Source organism: Daucus carota, chromosome 7 (genome assembly GCF_001625215.2).
Source record: "Daucus carota subsp. sativus chromosome 7, DH1 v3.0, whole genome shotgun sequence".
Classification (NCBI taxonomy): Eukaryota; Viridiplantae; Streptophyta; class Magnoliopsida; order Apiales; family Apiaceae; genus Daucus; species Daucus carota.
The window spans coordinates 38049999-38069650 of NC_030387.2; the positions used below are offsets into that span (position 1 = coordinate 38049999).

General features: G+C 35.5%; 3 protein-coding genes across 6 annotated transcripts; 1 reads left to right on the top strand and 2 right to left on the bottom strand.

Annotated features, from left to right (window-relative positions):
- Positions 1-2130: 2130 nt before the first annotated feature.
- Positions 2131-3640, top strand: LOC108194015 (thaumatin-like protein 1). The gene is made up of 3 exons (XM_017360904.2): positions 2131-2399; positions 2496-3156; positions 3266-3640. The coding sequence occupies exons 1-3, from the start codon at positions 2345-2347 to the stop codon at positions 3486-3488; spliced, it is 939 nt and encodes a 312-aa protein (XP_017216393.1). The 5' UTR covers positions 2131-2344; the 3' UTR covers positions 3489-3640.
- Positions 3641-5094: 1454 nt separating this feature from the next.
- On the bottom strand, positions 5095-12335 carry LOC108193247 (biotin carboxyl carrier protein of acetyl-CoA carboxylase 2, chloroplastic). 4 transcript variants are annotated; one of them, XM_017359826.2, is made up of 7 exons: positions 12007-12335; positions 7605-7658; positions 7359-7501; positions 6936-7254; positions 6447-6518; positions 5549-5614; positions 5095-5399 (listed from the first exon to the last, which is right to left on the bottom strand). In XM_017359826.2, the coding sequence occupies exons 1-7, from the start codon at positions 12169-12171 to the stop codon at positions 5376-5378; spliced, it is 843 nt and encodes a 280-aa protein (XP_017215315.1). In that variant the 5' UTR covers positions 12172-12335; the 3' UTR covers positions 5095-5375. The 4 variants fall into 4 exon arrangements, with proteins under 4 accessions (XP_017215315.1, XP_017215316.1, XP_063937423.1 ...); XM_017359827.2 differs by having other exon boundaries at positions 5221-5399; positions 7359-7420; positions 12007-12320; XM_064081353.1 differs by lacking the exon at positions 12007-12335 and adding an exon at positions 8441-8629 and having other exon boundaries at positions 5221-5399; positions 7359-7420.
- A 2461-nt stretch (positions 12336-14796) lies between these two features.
- Positions 14797-19645, bottom strand: LOC108195004 (uncharacterized). Its single transcript, XM_017361939.2, has 4 exons — positions 19156-19645; positions 17856-18726; positions 16335-16849; positions 14797-15894 (listed from the first exon to the last, which is right to left on the bottom strand). Exons 1-4 carry the CDS (start codon positions 19643-19645, stop codon positions 15008-15010), a joined length of 2763 nt encoding a protein of 920 aa, XP_017217428.2. The 3' UTR covers positions 14797-15007.
- Positions 19646-19652: the final 7 nt, after the last annotated feature.

The window sequence follows — 19652 nt, forward strand, 5'->3', positions numbered from 1 at the left end:
TGTATTGAGAGGTAAGTTATGAATGTATTGATTCCTATTTTAAATGTTTAAAATATAGTAAAGTAATAGTTAATTAAATTATAAATAATTAGAAAATTAATTTATTCTAAAAGAGACATATAACGGAGGGAATAGTAAATAAAAAGATTAAATATAGTGGAACGGGGGGCATTTTTGTTCCCTACATATAGATATTTCAATTTCTCTACTTGAAAATTATATTTTCTAAATAAGAATGAAATAATTGGAGTTAGGTTTTTGGAGCAAAATCTTTAAATCTTGCCCCCTAAGACACTCTAATATGTTATAATCTAGATTTCTAAAATTATTTTTCTCAGAAAATATTATAACAAGAGGGCAAGAAGTTAAAAAAGGATTAGAACTCACTTTCATGGCAACGGAGAAAGAAGATGCATAGAAAGAGATAGAAGACATAAAGTTGCGATGTATATATTTAGCAAAAAAACAAAGTTGCAATAGGAGGAAAATATTATGCGCTTGATCAGGGATCTGCTTTTAAGTTTCCCACTTTAATAATGAAGCAAACAAGAAGCTGGAATCCGATAGAAATATAATACGTTTTTCTTGCATGGAATGGAACGATGAAAGATTAGAATAAAAAATTATATAGAAGTTTTAAGTAGAATGAAGAAAGTACGAGAGAATAGTGACAAAATATAGATGTATTTAGTTTCTTTTAAGAAAGATCGTAAAGAATTATGATGTAGAAATTGAATAAGAATTCATTCCAAAACAGGTGGGTTAAAATTATATTTAAAATAGTAAGAATAATATTATTACAAGAATGAAAATTATATACATTTTTTTTAATCAACACCATTTTAAAGTATAAAATTCATTTCATTCACTCCAAGTGAATTTCACGGAGATTGTTTAACAAATTGAATTTCAACCCAACATTTTTATTGTCTATAACATTAACCAAGTATATGTGTTGTATATATATGATCCACTTCTGTAATTAGCTGAATAATAATTCTGAAATTATTTCATAAGGTCTTGAATAATTGATAACATATTTTAATATAAAATATTACTATATATACTCCTGGAAAAAGTAACTCAGAAAATAACATCTCAAAGTTTATGCTGGAGAATAAGGTCGGTAATGACAAATTGAATTCGATCTAGATATACAAAAAGTTTCCTGAACTCTCTCATAAAATATCTATAAAACTAACACAAAATAAACATTAGTATCTATTGATATTGATTTTGACCCCCAAATTACTAGTAGCCGTTTGACATTATACGACATCGAAGGTCGTATAGCGAGGGTGAAAGCATGACACTATGACAGTGAGATCCTTCTTGTTTTGGCATAATAATTCATGGAAAATATTCTTTTCCACGACCAAAAAAGCAAAAGACCAGTGATAATCCGAGTGACTGACACGTGTCCCACCCATTTGGAATATGAATGATCAATGATTATGCAGAGAAAATATAAGTGTGCATGCGAAATGATTTTTCAATTGACCATACATACAAATATACAATATGTTTGCTCTATGATGTTTGTTTAAACTATAAAAAAATGTTTAACTAGCTGATTTATAAACTTCAATACTTATCTTCTAGTTTACAAATTTTTTTAAAAAAAGTTAAATATTAACACTAAAATCATTATCATAATAGATAAACCAAAATAATAAGCTAAATAATAGTATTGTGAAGTTGGGAACCGAAACTAAAGGATTCGAGATTTATCAAAATTGAATCAAATTAACGTAAACTAATAAATTGATAATATATTAGTCAAAAAAGATAATTAAAAGTCTTAAATAAATAAAAAAAATTAAAATACCCGAACCTTAAACATCCATGTGTGATGATATGTAGCGGTGCTTTCTTTATAACCGAATTCTAAACAAATATACAAAACATGTGTATGTCACATTGTGAGTTGTGACTGCAGTCATATTCAGTCGGTCATGGGGCACAATGTTCAAAAAAGCTTATGTAAAACCAATGAAATTGCAAAGCATTTTGTGCCACGTGTTTTTTTATGCTCATCACAACAATTCAAAGAGAAGATGTTTTGGAATTGACGCGCATTCGTTATACAAACAAACAAGAATAGCACTAGAGATTTTTCTAGCATTTTTTATGCAACACTTATCTATTTCTTATTTTCTTCTCTTTACACTCTTCACCTCTTCGTGTTTCTCATTGCTGAATTTTGTTTATAAATAGCAGCCTCTGCCCATTACTACAACTCCCTTTCACCACTCAATTCTCTGAAAACTCCTCTTTAGTTCTGTTCTCATACTTAAAATACCTATTCGGTCCTTACAATTGTTTATAACAAATTCGTTGCCTAATGGCACAAATTCCGAAGCTGATTGTGTGTCTTTCCATGCTAATTATTCTAAAAGGTATGTCAAAAAGATTTTTCATTCGGTTTAGATTTTAGAATAGTTTTTCGAGATTTTTTTAATATGACATGTTTTTAATATTCGATACTGATGCAGGTGTTTGGTGTACCACGTTTACGTTTGTTAACAAGTGTGACTATACAGTGTGGCCAGGAATTCTAGGCAGTCCGAGCTTGGGTACCACAGGGTTTGAGCTAGCCAAGGGAACATCACAGTCCTTCCAGGCTCCAGCCGGTTGGTCAGGCCGGTTCTGGGGCAGAACCGGCTGCAATTTTGACGGATCAGGTCAGGGCTCGTGCAAAACTGCAGATTGCGGCTCAGGCCAAGTTGAGTGCAATGGCGCAGGAGCCACACCCCCAGCTACCCTAGCCGAGTTCACACTCGGCTCAGGTAGCCAGGACTTCTATGATGTGAGCCTGGTTGATGGCTACAACATACAGATGATGGTTGAGGTGACTGGAGGGTCGGGTCCTTGTGCATCGACAGGTTGCATTGAGGACTTGAACCTCAGGTGTCCTGCTGAGCTCAAGGTGGAGGGTGGCAGCGCTTGCAATAGCGCCTGCACGGCCTTTGCCACCCCTGAGTACTGCTGTAAAGGCGAATTCAATTCGCCTACAGCTTGTGCTCCTTCAATTTACTCACAAATATTCAAGACCGCGTGTCCAAGATCCTATAGCTATGCTTATGATGATAAAACAAGTACATTTACTTGCACAGACGCGGATTATATCATGACATTCTGTCCAAATCACCCAAGGTATAACAAATTTATCATTAGAACTCGATTCCTCAGTACCAATTTGTAATGTATCATCAATTAGCATGTGAATTATGACTAACTTTCAGCTTTTATTAATGTGGCACAGTTCAAAAGCTACAAGAGATTCACCGGATACAAGTGAAGGATCAGGGTCAGGGTCAGGGTCTGATTCAGGATCCGGGACAGAGTCTACGACGTTGTCAGATGGATGGTTAGCAAACTTGGCAACCGGAGAGTCCAGTAGAGCATACAGTTTTGGTGCTGCACAAATTGTTGGATTTGTCATTGCTGCTATATCTGTTACATTCAGTTTTACGCGATCTTCGTAGACTCTGTAGTGTTTGAATCACAGAGAATTGCAGAGAATTGGTAGAGTAGAAACCAGACATATGTAGGCAAGTTTTCTTAAACTTTAATGTAAGATACATGTTGTGTGAATATTGATTATATTAATTGAACCATCTTTCTTCTTAGGTTTGAATGATTAAAGGGCTAAAAGTGCAGTATTAATTAAGATTATCCTGGTAGTGGAATTTTTTTTATGTGATCCAGTTAGTTGATTAGTACATAAATTTTGATAATTAAGGCAAAAGTGTTTCATGAGTTGAAGTGAAGTGTAAAGGCCACATGGTAAATGCAAAAGATGATTTTGATGCAGAGATGCTTGACTTTTTATTGCCACATTTTGTTATTTGAAATTGACATCTTACAAAAAGCATAGTACTTAGACATATTTCATTAATTAATGGTACGGCATTTCCTCCAGTGTAGTCTGATAATATAGGCAATAACCGAGTGATAATATAGGCAATAACCGAGTGTGAGAGCTGTCCAGTGAAAACGGGACCTTGCGTTGATCCAAAGGGTCACGGGTCGAACTTCACAACTCCCGGGTGTTCACCAAGTTGAAGAAACGGTGGGAAAATTTCACTTAAGGGGATCGGTACCCAATACATGCCTGACCCTTTTTTTAATGGTACCTCCCTCCCTCCCAAGTAATGCCAAGATTTCGAAGCTAGTCAAAATCGAGATATGTCTCTCAGGTGTTAGCGGTTAGCCTAACAATTCTTATGGTTGAGAAGCTACCAAGTCATGTGAGGAAGTTGTTTAATTTCAGACGGGCCCTGCTCTTTTGGTAACTTATAAGAGCATGGCAACAAGCCAACAACAAAACATAATTGCTAGCTCTTGTTGAGCCATTCGCAAGCAATGAAACACAAGACTTTCAAGTCTGAACTAACAGTTTAGCTAGACAATCGAGGAGATTCGTATCCAAATGAGGGTCGGAAAACGATATAAAACTGAGCCAACAGGTTACAGGTCCGTTAGATTCTCACCCAACTTGTTTGTGGGGTGAGCCAATGGAACAAAATAAAGAAAGAAACAAGCCTGCTTTTCTTGAAGATAAGACCACTACCTTCATTTTGGATGGACCTATCAAGTCTTTTGTATATGTAACAAAGGCTAAGTGGACCAGTACCTTTAGGCTGTTAAGCATCCTGAGGAAAAGCAGGAGAAAGATTGAACTAAGCATCAGCTTTTGAAAGATCTGTCAACCAACAGCTTCCAAGAGTGCACTGACAAATTTTCATTCTAACATTGAAAAGAATTGTGATTGAGAGCGTTGCGATTGTGAACATGCTGCATTATGAACTCGTGCTAATACAGTTCACAACAATTACTATTCCTTTTTCTTTTTCCCCGGAAATATCTTACAAATATCCGGGCATGAAAAGAAAAAGGGAATGGCTACTTGAAGAGGTCTACAGACTATTAAAAAAAACACACATTCAAACTTGCTTTCTAAAGGAACTCGTGCTGCTAATACAGTTCACAACAATTACTATTCCTTTTTCTTTTTCCCCGAAAATATCTTACAAATTTCCGGGCATGAAAAGAAAAAGGGAATGGCTACTTGAAGAGGTCTACAGACTATGAAAAAAAACACACATTCAAACTTGCTTTTTAAAGGAAAAATAGGTTGATGGCAAAAAGATTACAAACACAACATCTGCAATTCTAGGGTACAAAACAAAATGTGCAAATTTTGGGCAGCAACCATCACGTTTAATGTTAATTTTTTATTTTTTTTAAACTTTGTAAGATCTAAAGTAACAGGAAATTTAAAGAAAATACATTCATATAATTCTCGATAGCAGCACAACAGATCTAAGCTCAGTTTCCAGTCAAGTTCCATGATTAAGCACCTTTGTTCTTCAGGGTTCAATGACAAATAGCGGCTGCAAGAGGGAACAACATTTCGGTCAACTTTGCTTTTAATCAAAGAACACAACACACAGTGCGACTAAAACAGGGCCCCTGTGTGGGCGGATGTGTATATATACATAGAGAGATGAGAGGGGGGAGGGAGTTTGGTGAAGATACTGACCAGGTCGACGCTAACTGGTTTCCCATCTTCTACTAGTATATCAACTATGGTCCCAGTTTGTTCAGCCTGTACATGAATCCGCACATCAGCAATTAATTGTAATACGGAAGGTCAAGAAACAAAAAACTGCAAATTAATATTTGTAAGTTGTGCACAAATGCATTATAGCGAGAAAATTTGTACAGTGCTAATTTTGCTTGAAAGGAAAAGATTACACAGAACTTGCACCCAAGTTTGAAGTAGCCCACAAACCACATTTAACATGACAGCAAACAAGAACAGAAGAGTGGGAGTATGTATGTTCTTCTTTCATATACTTGGTAAAAGATAATAATTATCAATGAGGGAGCCATAGAGCACTAGGACGGTGATATGTCCTTACAGAACCGACCATATCTACTTGATCAGACAAATTTCTCTATCCAAAATTGAGCTCACTGATTCGATCTGTGAGATCAATCAAAACCCCGTTCACGAACATACGTAATTCTCTTTGTTCGAACATAAGCTCGTTTTTCTGTAAACTAAGATTTATCATGCTATCCTTCTACTCGGAACTAAAGCTTGTATAATTTGATGTTCACCATCCGTGTAAGACATCCTTTGATTTGTGAAACTAATATATAGGATTTCATGCAAGCATGCTCAAATAGTCAGCAACCAACAGATTTTAAAGTCAATCATCCACATATCAGAACAACTTCGAGTTACTGAACTTGTGCCAATTCTCATGTGTATATATATACAAGGTAAAAAACTAAGACCTTTCATTTGCACTACATAACCTCACTTCACTTTGATTTATTAAGTTTAAAATACACATCAACCATGTGACAGACAGAGAATAACACTTTGACATGAACAAAAGTATCCAGAAAAAAAGAGCAACGATGCTCACCTCGATTTCATTCATCAGCTTCATGGCCTCAATGATGCATATTACCTGACCTTTCTGGACCTTGTCTCCTACCTAATATAGCAAAACTGAAAAGTTAGACATAGGAAAATACTTTTGGTTGTATCATTTAAAAAGAAGTGTCAACTGTCAAGGGATTATCTGTGTGAATTTCTGTTGGAGGCTTATTCCGAAATTGATTAGAGACAAAACTCGACTCCTTTGTGTGCAAACAGAATTCAAATACGGTAAAACTGATCAGCACAGTGGGGAAGAATGATAATTTGGCGTTCAACTATAAGAATAGACTGAGGAAGATAATTTATCTTTGACTCTTGATCTTAGGTAAGTATATCTGTACATTTGACTAAATTTCAAAAGTTTCTAGTTAATATTACATCGGATAAGCAACTTAAATGTCTCTCCAATTCTTCTTCAAGCCAAGTTTTGCAACATGTTCAGTAAATCTATATAAAATAAAGGAAAATTTACCTGTACAAATGGTGGGGATCCAGGTGAAGGACAGCGATAAAAGGTTCCAGCCATGGGGCACTTCATTGGAGGATGGGATGACTTCGGAGCTGCAGCAGGTGGTGCAGATGCAGCTGGTGGAGATGCACTTTGCTTAGCAGATGACTGAGGTGCTTGAGCGGGAGGTGACTGAGGAGGAGCAACAATTTGGTGAGAGGGAGACTGCATCATAACATAAGGAGCCGCAGGAGGCTGTGGTAAAGCTTCTTTTTTCCTTATAAGGACTTCACAGTTCTCTTGCTTTAGCTGCAGCTCCATAATGTCCCTTGAATCCACAAGCCTGCCACAGAATAAATAGTTACTCTAAGGTAATAACAAAACATATAGGCAATAATATGAGCTAATAAACACATTCTTTATACAGATGAAAGAAAGAATACACACTCTATAAGATCTGCTACTTGATCCATAAAAGCTGTAATGGCTGATGCATCAGGAATGGCGTCCTGAAAAGAAGATTTCTTGGTTGATTTTTCGGGTTCAGTTTCTGGAACTACTACAGACTTTGATGGTTTCTCAATTGAAACCTTTAACATAAAAAGTGAAATCAGAAAAAGGCCAAAAACAAACTAAAAGCAATATATATCAAGGAAAGAGAGCTAGGAGACTTGACAACAATGATTAACATACCGCATTCAGTTGATCAGATACCCTAAGAACATCATGCTTGTTCCTGTTAGATGCCTGCAGCAGAAAGATACATCATTTTCCAAAATGAAAAAAATAAGCCATAAACACGATACATAATATGTCAAACAGCACGATTTGTCTTTTGGTATCGGGGCAGAAGCACCTCCCACAACAGGTCTTATGTAACTCATCAAATTGATAATTTCTTGTAAAATCAGTACTGTACAGTGATACCATAAGTAGCAACATAAGAGTGAAATTAATGCAGTGATGTGCAAGTAAAGGTCATCATAATTCGAAGATGCTACTTTTATTGTTAACAGAATTTTTCCAGAGTCAAATTGCTATATTGATGGGAAATGGATTACAGAGTACTAACCTTGAGGGTAAAAAATTTAACATCGCAAAGTTAACAGTAGTTGAAAACAAAATACTTGGTATGTTGGTAACTAGATACTAGCTGAGTAGCTGGTATAAGGCTGTTCATTGTTTACACAACGTATTTCAAGTATCAACTCATAACAATACAGTCCTCGTATATATTATCTAAAACATTCTACGGAAGCTAAATAAACAATATAATCGGAAATAAGAAAAATTTTACTCTCTTTCAAACCATTAAATTCAGCACAGAATCCGTATGTACAATATAATTTATATCTACACGATTCAGTAATTAATAATACAAACAATTTCCTGGTTTGTAATTCGTGAGATCACTTTTTACATACTCAAAAAATACCCATATATACAATGAAGTGATGTAGACAGCAGTACTCGAAAGGCGATAAATAATAATCTCGGTAAACTAATAAGGTTTGAAACAATAATTATACCTGAAGGGAGAGAATGGAAGAGGAGCTGTGGAGTGAAGATCCGGACAGGAATGTCCGATTGGAAACTGAATCGGGTCGGAACGCAACGGAGGAATGGTTGGGCTTCGACTGGCCCAGCTGCAAATTAGCTGCGAGAGCACAAATCTTAGGGCAGGGAACAGAGAACGAAGCCATTGATCCGACTCACCAATTGAATTTACGGAGGAATGGAATGGAGATTAGAAATGGGGGATTCGTAAGGCAGAAAGGGCGTGAAATCAATGCTGAGGATAAGAAAGAGGGGCGATAGTTACAATGTGTTTGAAGTCCACGTGGGCCTAGGACATACAAAGTGGGTGGGGCCCGTTTGTAGATATCTGTCGTTCTGCATGCAGGCGGTGGTTTAACCAACTGCCTGCCTGTGACAACTGGCACGGTTCTCACTTAAGTGTGATTTGTAATTGTAATTCAAACTGAGCGAGTCGAGTTTTTTAACAAACGAGTTTAAGTTTGCTTCTTCTTCTTTTTTTTTTTTCATGAGCCGACCGGCTCATTAAGGATAATTAATCATAAGATACTGATCGAACTCGGCTCGTTTTATTCATGAGCTGAGTCGTCAAACAGCCTCCTTTGGCTAAACGAGCACGATTTAGACAAGCTGATCAAACAGCTCGTTCAAAAATTACACTTATATAAATATAAGTTATGATCTAATTTTGCTTGTTAAGGATTCAATTTCAAGTCAAGCCAGCTCGTTAAGGGGTCGTTTGGTTCATGGGTATTTGGAATCAGGTATGAGGTTTGTCCATTCCAAACCCATACCTGGTGTTTGGTTGGAAAAAACATAATCTCAAACCCATACCCTAAACCCCCAAGGTATGGGTTTTTTATACCCAAGTGGGGAGGTGGGTATGATATGGAGGTATGAGACACATTCATTTTGTTTTTTTGTCTTATTTAAGTAATGAAATATTAATGCTTGATACAAAATTAAATCAATAATGAAAAAATATATAACGATAATAATTTTATTCATATTTTTAATTAATATAAATTAATAACTTAATTTTACAAAAATTGTATATATTGCTTTCAGCACACAACCAAACGCATGATATCAGAGATGATACCTCAAACTCATACCAACTTAACCTGATTCCTCATTTCAACCCCATACCTCCTCGAACCAAATGACCCCTAAAGAGATTGTGTTTGAACTTTAGATTGTTAACGAGTCTGGTCGGGCAGTGATAAACGAGTTCGCATGAAACATCTCGAAAGGCTCAAATTATAACCCAGTATAATTATTCGAGATTAACTGTCGATTAATCAATGTCACAAAGGGTTATGATATAATTTAGCTAAAATTTAGTTAAAAAATTATTTTCTTTAAAATAAGTCAGATATATCAGTTGGTTGAATGTATAATTCGTATGTCTATTGTTGATACAAAAATCTATGTATTGTGTTTCTAAAAGTTACACTTATATATTTTTTTCCCGAATTGAAGGCTATTCTCATATAACAAAGGGAAGGGAAAATAAATGAGCTCATTCCCTTTGTTGGTGTTTATTTTATAAAAATTACCATTCTCTTTAAGTCTCTAACCCTTTTAAGTTGTGAATTTACCCAATATCGCTCATCATCCCCCAAACAAACCCCCCCCCCCTATTTCCTTCCCTTTCTTTTTAGTTTTCCATTTCACTTATAATGTATATCCTAAACCGTTTAAAAAATAGATTAACATGTTAATTATTTATAAATTTTAATTTGGTTTTTACAACAAATTATTAATTTTAAATTATTTTATATGTCAATTTATTTTAAAAAATTAATAACATTATTAAATAATAAACTATATTAATTTATTAGAATGTAAATAAATTATATTGTTATAATATAAATATATTTGGCTCTTTTGAAAATACATAATCTTTGAAGAATCCTATAAAGGTAATCATATAAATATAATTTTTAATATTGTTTCTGGATCAAAACCAAGCTTGTAAGACAATTTAGATCATTCTTTTCTTTTCTCCTCCATTCCTATTCTGAATTCCATTCCATTTCCCACAGCGAAGCCCCAAATATTGTTCTTCATATATATAACATTTTACCCCTTTTCTTCTCAAGATTAATAACCAAATATCCAAATATAAATCTAAACGTAAAGTTTTGTCCCCGACAAAAATCGCTTCAATATCAATATATGTGAGTCAAAAAAATGTTTCTATAATATAGGGCTGTCAAAATAATTCGAAAAATCGGAGTATTTAGGATACGGATACGGATATAGGCACATCCGAATCCGAAAATATCCGAATCCGAAAAATAAATAAATAAATATTATATTATATATAATATAATATTTTATTTGATTTAATATATTTATAATAATATCTATATTATAAAATAAACTAAGCATATGCATATTCTGTTAAATTTAATTCTAAATTCAACTTTAAAAAGTGAAACACTTTACTTACTATTCAAAATTATAAAATAAAGTCATTAAAATGAAAACTCAGGGTATCCAAAAGGACCAAAACCCTACTCCCTCGATTAGTTTTCAACAACCCCACGAAAAAGCCTCACAAGTCGCCGCCTTAAACACAGTTGCTTATCGCCACCATAAACCCTCTCCGAATCAGTACCTCATCCTATCTCAAAAGCCACGTGTTACTCTCAATTCTTATTAATGAAAAAGGTTAGTTTGCCAATCTGAATTTCAGTTTTTTTGGGTAGCTGGAGGCTGGAACATTGGCGATGTAGTTTGATTTGCTTTTTTTGTTTTGTAATTTATTTGCTTGTTTAAAAGACCGAGTGAATTGTATTTTGATTGTATGGGTGTTGTTTGCTGGGAGCCTAGGACTGCTGATAACCTAATTGGTTAATGACTATTGTTTTCAATGGGTTCTGAAAAATAGGTTCGGATTCGGATATTATCCGTATTATCTGTATCCGGATAATATCCACCGGACTCGGATACGGATTTTTTTTCCCGGATAGTTCCGGATTCGGATGCGAATTCGGATACGGTTTTAAGTTCCTGGATTCGGATTCGGATATAGTTGTATCCGTATCCTAAATATCCGTTTGACAGCCCTACTATAATAGCAATTGCTAAATTGATGGAAAATGGATTAAAAGCACTAACATTTTGGGGAACAAATTCAAGATCGCAAAGTTAACAATATTTCAAAACAAATACTCAGTATGCTGGTAACTATATACTATCTAATATAATGCTGTGCATTGTCTACACAATGCATTTCAAGTATCTCCTCATACCAATACAGAATACAGTCCCTGTATATAAACCCTAAAACATTCTCCAAAAGCTAAATAAACAACATAATCATAAAAATACCAAAACTGCTAATCTATTTCAAATTAGTAAATTCGACACAGAATCCGTGCCTAAATATAATGCATATCCACATAATTCAGCAATTAATAACACAACAAGAATCACACCCACATAAGTGATGTAGACATCAGTACTCGATACGCGATAAATTAATAATCTCGATAAATTAATAAACTTGATGAACTAATAAGATTGAGAGTGTAGTTATTAATTATACCTGAAGGGAGAGAATGGGAGAGGAGTTGTGGAGTGGAGATCCGGATAGGAATGCCCGATTGGAAAGCGAATCGGGTCGGAAAGCAACGGAGGAGTGGTTGGGCTTGGACTGCAAATTAGCTGCGGGAGCACAAATCTTAGGGCAGGGAACGGAGAACGAAGCCATTGATTCCACTCGGCAATCGAGATTCCGGAGGAATGGAATGGAATTGAATTGGGCGGAATGGAATGGAGTGGAGATGAGTAGGAGAGGGAATGGGGGATTTGTAAGGGAGAAAGGGCGGTGAAATCAATGCGAACAAGTATGGGAATGGAAAGAGGGGCGATAGTTACAAAGTGGTGGGAGTGGAGGTGGGCCAGGGACATACAAAAAGGGTGGGGCCGGTTTGGACTAATCTGTCGTTGTGCATGCAGCTGGTGGTTTAACCAACTGCCTGCCTGTAACAACTTCCACGGTTCTCACTTGAATTCGGGGTTGCATGATGCGTGATTTTATTTGCCTCGAGTTTCTCTATAAACGTTTGGCTCGAGGAGAATAATGTAACTCAACAAATAAGAGCCCGTTAAATAAAAAAAGATTATTAAGAAAATTATTTAGCAGATTTATAGAAATACAGTGAATTTATTCATTTAGATTTACAATAAAAGATCGTTTCTAAAACGGAATTAAATATCAAATATTAAAAAACACCTATAAATAAAATTACTGTAGCCGTGTTTTGGCAAAAAAAATAATCAAATTTAAGGACTTATTATTTAAATATATTTATATTTATAAATTTTCTAGATATAAATGCTAGTGAAGTTTTTTATATTCATTAAAAATATAAGGAATTTTTTGGGAAAAATATAATTTATATATTTTTTCACAAAAATAAGTCCCGTAAAAAAATCAGACAAATCGCCCATTTAGAGGGGTGTATTGGATTGGGATTTTAAAGCATTTTTTTGCATTCATGAAATCCGAGGGTATTCGATTGGGATTGTTTGAAATCCATTAAAATCTTGAGGTATTCGATTGGGATTTTAAATTATGCTACAAAATCTGGTGGTATTCAATTGGGATTTTAAATTATGCTTTAAAATCCGATGGTATTCAGTTGAGATTGTTTAAAATCCATTAAAATCTGATGGTATTCAAATGCTGATGGATTTTTTTGCATTTCATAAAATGATGGATTTTGTGGCATTCTTCAGTGTATTTTAAGTTTTTTGAAATCCCACCAAAATCAATAGGATTTTGAAGCATTGTGCTTAAATCCTATCAACTCTGCGACATTTTATTAAGAATCCGCACAAATTCAAAATCACATACAATCCATTAAAATCTATAGACTAAAAACAATCCATTAAAATCTCAATCGAATACAACTCCGTTAATCGACAATCTCCGTTTATTACCCGGAATAACCGAATCAAAGATATAAACTTAGGACTTAAGAGGAGCAGGGAGTAAAAACATATTTGATGAATTGAGGCTCTTTGGTACTGATCAAAGCTTTTGAAATTCTCATGCAAGAACCACCTTCATTTATGATCAGCTTCACAACAGTTAACTTAGTTCCATCATCAATCAGAAGATTATCAAATCTTAGTCATATCTCATGCCTAGATAAGATCTCACCAGCGTCATACTAACTGATAACCCAACTATCCACATTCTTATAATAAAATCTGACCCCAATAAGGCCTGGCTCAGTCCCTCCGTTGTTGAGTTCCATCCACAATGAGAAATGAAACAATAGATTGATGTGTGAGCAAGAAACTTCTTTAATTTGAGGTGCCTGTTCGATAATCTTTCCATGATTCGCTGTTCTTTCTAGGAATTCATTCGGGTATTTAGGAAATGATCCATTGAGACTGTTTGATTATACAAATCATAAAAAGGGGTGGCCTGATAGTTCATCAGGACCAAGTGCTTATTCATTAAACTGCTCCTATCTTTTCAGAAGAAATATAAATGACTGAGTTAATTGGTAATCTGCCTAGCAACCTTAAACAAGTCAGATCTTGAGAAGAAAAGGTTCTACAACAAGGATTTATAATTTTCATTCCAGGTAACGGACTAATTGGAAGGATTGGAAGGACGAGTCAAGTTCATACTATGTGTTGTATAGCACAATGATTGAATTTTCGACAGCTTAATTGACCACTGGAGAAAATTTGAATAAAATCTTTTGTAATGTTGAATTACCAGGACTGCACCAAGTGAGGTCCTTGCTATTCTTTTAATAAACAGATCTGCTCAGTTTTTTTGTTGCTGAGCCTGCAGAAATTTTTATAACATAAAAAGTTAACCAAATCAAATAATCAAGAATGACAAACAACTTTGTTTAAAATACAACATAAGATATGTACACACTACACATTCCATTTTTCATCTATAACTCTGTTTTTTATAAGTATATGAAGTGCCAAGGCCATGGAAGCTGGTTCTACCGACCAAACTGCAACCTAATTAAGACCCGGTTTACTTGCAATTTCTATTGTCCATACCTGTTAGATCAGCTACAAAACAAGATCAGCTCCTTCTTATCCGAGTGATTGATCTGCTTAATTAGTTTTCCAGATTATTTGACATGACCAATTTAAGGATATCCATTTCCTGGGTCCAATTCTTTCTTCAAGGCGCGACTCCATTCAGTCCCAGTAGAAGACTAGTCTTATTGGACAATTCCTTCTCTGACATTGCAGCAAGAATTTTTGCTTCATCAAATTCAAAATCAGCAAATGTAACCTTGATCCGTGATAAGTCAAATTGTATGCAGTTTGATGAGCGGCTTGACATGTATGAAATTACCAACATTAACTTTTACTTCAATTAGAACTAATAAATAGAGACAATTAATAGATAAAACGACACGCAACATTATTTGAAATAAGTAAAAAGACTAACAAATAAGTAGACAATGCTTGTCCACACCAATTTGTTATCACATGAAACCAAATCCAAAACAAAACAATATAGCAATAGAAAAGGGAGGAAAAGATCTTGAATGAATTTAGGCTTTCAGGTACTTGACCAAGCTCTTGAAATTCTCATGAGAAGAACCACCTAGGCTTACACTCTTTTTAGCATCCTCCATCAGCTTGATGGCATTTATCTTCATTTCATAATTGGTTAATAGATTATGAATCTTTGTCTTGATCTCATGTCTCGATATGATCCCATCTTCATCATATTTAACTGCTAACCCAACTTTCCACACGTCACAGATATATTTCTTATTATCAAATTGATCCCATACATAAGGCCAGCACAAAAACGGTACACCATGGCTTATTCCCTCTATTGTTGAGTTCCAACCACAATGAGAAAAGAAACAAGAAACTGAAGAGTGAGCAAGAACCTTTTCTTGAGGTGCCCATTCAACAATCTTTCCTCGACCAGCTATTCTTTCCAGAAAATTGTTAGGGTAGTACTCGGGAGATGATCCACTGACAATGTTTGGTCGTACAGCCCACAAAAATGAGTAACCAGATAGTTCAAGACCAAATGCTATTTCATTAAACTGCTTCTGGCTAAACATTGTGGTGCTGCCAAAAGCAATGTAAATAACTGAGTTTGAAGGTTGTTTGTCTAGCCAGCTTAAACAAGTTGAATCCTGAGACGAAAAAGATCCACTACAAGGATTTAAGTTACTTATCGCAGGTAGAGGACCGATTGGGAGGATGTTAGGAATCATGGCACAAGAGGATGAGTCAAGTTCATAATATGTGTTGCACAGCACAATGGTTGGATTTTCGACAACTTGATTGATAGCTAGAGAAAAGTCAAAGAAAAATTTCTGTAAGGCTGGTTTACCAGGAGTGCTCCAAGTGAGCTCCCAGCTATTCCACACTGGAATTCCTTCTGATAAACAAATCAGCTCATTTTTTATTGTTGAACCTGAAGAAATTTTTAAAAACATAAAAAACTAGCAAATTAACTAATAAGGAATAAAAGCCCCATATACCACAATTTTCATAAGCAATGCCCAAATACCAAAATCGTGAAAAGTGACCCAAAATATCACTTATTAACGCATGATAATCTACTGTTTTGATTTTTGGAGAAACACGCTATATCATGTTCGTTTAGATCTGAAAATCACTAGAAAATACTAGGCGATCTGGCATTTTTAGGTTTGAAACGTGACATGAAAAAGCATTTAGGGTTACAAAATGCTAGCGTTTTGAATTGAAAGCGGTTGGGCCATCTTCTCCTCCAACAATGATATTTGGGACATTTTTCCGGAAAAAATGGTAGCAAGGGTCAACACCCCTAATCAACAATGTCAATTATCTTTGTTTAAGAAATTACATAGAATTTGTAGACGCTACACATACCATTTTCATCGATAACTCTTGCTTCTATAAGTGTCGGGATACGAAGTGCCAATGCCAAAGAAGCTGGTCCTGCTAGCCAAACTGCAACCTGTTTCAACCCCATGTTTCTCGCAACTTCTAATGTCCATCCAACTGTTAAATCCACCATGACACAAGTAATCGGCTCCTTATCCGACTGATTAATCTGCTCAATTAATTTTTCGAGATTTTTTGTCATCACCTTTTTAAGGCTATCCATTTCCACCGGTCCAAATCTTTCTTCAGGGTGCGACTCCATTCCGTCCCAATAAGAGACTAGCCTTATGGGACATTGTTCCTTGTCTGCTTCGGACATTGCAGCAAGAATTTTGGCTTCAACAAATTGTGAATTGGCAAATGTGGCCTTGATCCCATGATAAGCCAAGTTGTAGGCTAGTTTCATGAGCGGCTTGACATGGCCCTGTGCTGGTAATGGCACGACCAATACATGTTGCTGCAAGTTCATGACTAATGACGCTAGGATTCTCAACTCAAACCTTTATATATAAATTGATATACTCAGGGACGTATCCAGAAATTCAAACTTTTGGGGGCAAAGATTAAAGTAGGGGAATTTGTTTTGTTTGTGAAAAGAGATTAAAGTGGGGAGGGCAGGAGCAATGTTTGCTGCTTTTGATCTGTTTTGCCGTCTGTTATTATTTTGGGTGTATCTTATTGTGAAAGAGTTGGGTTAGTATGCAACAATGGAACCCTAGCTACCTCCAAAATACACTGATGCTCCAACCAAGGGGCAAGGCTGTAACTCTGGAAAATCTAGTGAGAGCAAGTACCCTCACTGCCCCAGTTTAAATCCGTCGCTGGATATACTACAATTCTAATACAACGAAGGCATGAATATCGGAGTGTATTCAATTGATATTTTAAGGGATGTTTCTTCATTTATGAAATTTGCGTATATTCAACTCGATTTAGAAATATATATTTGTAACATTCAATTGAGATTTTAAATTATAATGTAAAATATAGTGATATTCGGTTACGATTTTAACTTGTGCTTAAAGATGAAGTGGTATTTAATTATTATAATCCAGGGGAGTGTAATCAAATGGGATTTTAAGGGATTGTTACGAGTCTATAAAATTTAATGTATTGTATCTTATTTTGATTTTGTGCAAATTCATAATAAAATGTCCAAGAGTTGATAAGAGTTTTCGGAATTTAAGCACAATGCTTCACAATCTCAGAATTTTGATGGGATTTAAAAAAACTTAAAATACACTGAACAATCCCACAAAATTCATCATTTTATTAAGTCAAAAAAAATAATCAGAATTTAAATACCATCATATTTTAATGGATTTTAAATAATCACAATCGAATACTATCAGATTTTAAAGTATAATTTAAAATCATGATTGAATATCACCAGATTTTATAGCATAATTTGAAATACCAATTGAATTAATACCTCAAAATTCTATTACATTTTTTTAAATCCGAGTTGAATGTACTCGGATTTCATGAATTTAGGCTCCTAGGTACTTGACCAAGCTCTTAAAATTCTCATAAGAACCACCACCGTGGCTTACACTCTTCTTAGCATCCTCCATAAGCTTCCTGGCATTCATCTTCATTCCATCATTTGTTACCAGATTATGAATCTTTGTCTTGATCTCATGTCTGGATATGATCCCATCTTCATCATAATCAAGTCCTAACCCAACTTTCCACATTTCACAAATATATTTCTTATTATCAAATTGATCCCATACATAAGGCCAGCACAAAAAGGGTACACCATTGCTCACTCCCTCCATTGTTGAGTTCCAACCACAATGAGAAAAGAAACAAGAAATTGAAGAATGAGCAAGAACCTTTTCTTGAGGCGCCCATTCGACAATCTTTCCTCGACTAGCTATTTTTTCCAGAAAATTGTCAGGGTAGTGCTCATGAGATGATCCGGTGACAATGTTTGGTCGCACAACCCATAAAAACGAGTGGCCTGATAGTTCAAGACCAAGTGCTAATTCATCAAACTGTTTCTGGCTAAACATTGCTGTGCTGCCAAAAGCAATATAAATGACGGAGTTTGGAGGTTGTTTGTCTAGCCAGCTTAAACAAGTCGAATCCTGAGACAAAAAAGATCCACTACAGGGATTTAAGTTACTTATCGCAGGTAGAGGACCGATTGGGAGGATGCCAGGAATCATGGCACAGGAGGACGAGTCAAGTTCATAATACGTGTTGCAGAGCACAATGATTGGATTTTTGACAACTTGATTGATAGCTAGAGAAAAGTCAAATAAAATTTTCTGTAATGCTGGTTTACCAGGACTGATCCAAGTGAGCTCCCAGCTATTCCACACTGGAATTTCTTCTGATAAACAAATCAGCTCGTTTTTCATTGTTGAACCTGCAGAAATTTTTAAAAATATAAAAAGCTACCAAATTAACTAATCAAGGAGAAAAGGCCTCATATAACACAATTTCCAATTGTGAAAAGTGACCCAAAATACCATTTATTAACACAAGATAATCCAGCGTTTTGATTTTTGGAGAAAAACGCTATACTTAGATCCAAAAAACATTACAAAATCAAAATGCTAGACGATCTAACGTTTTATTGTTAAAACGGGACATGAAATAGCGTTTTGAAGTGAAAAAGTTGGGACATATTCTCCAACAGTGATATTTGGGGCATTTTCTACGGAAAAGTGGTAGTGAATGCCAACACTCCTCATCAAGAAGAAAATAAAGTGGAAGGTAGGGCCAACAGGCCCAACACTAGTGTCAATGATTTTTGTTCAAGATATTACATAAAATTTGTAGACGCTACACATACCGTTTTCATCGATAACTCCTGTTTCTATAAGTTGTGGGATACGAAGTGCCAATGCCAAGGAAGCCGGTCCTGCAGGCCAAACTGCAACCTGTTTCAGCCCCATTTTACGCGCAACTTCTAATGTCCATCCCACTGTTAAATCCCCAATGACACAAGTAATCGGCTCCTTGTTATCCGACTGATTAATCTGCTCAATTAATTTTTCGAGATTTTTTGGCATCACCTCTTTAAGGCTAGCTATCAGCCGCGCACCATTTCTTTCTTCAGCTGGACACGCCTCCAATCCGTCAGAGTAAGACACTAGCCTTATGGGACATTGTTCCTTGTCTGCTTCGGACATTGCACCAAGAATTTTGGCTTCGACAAATTCTGAATTGGCAAATGTGACCTTGATCCCATGATAAGCCAAGTTGTATGCTAGTTTCATGAACGGCTTGACATGGCCTTGTGCTGGAGATGGCACAACCAGAACATGTTGCGGCAAGTCCATGACTAAT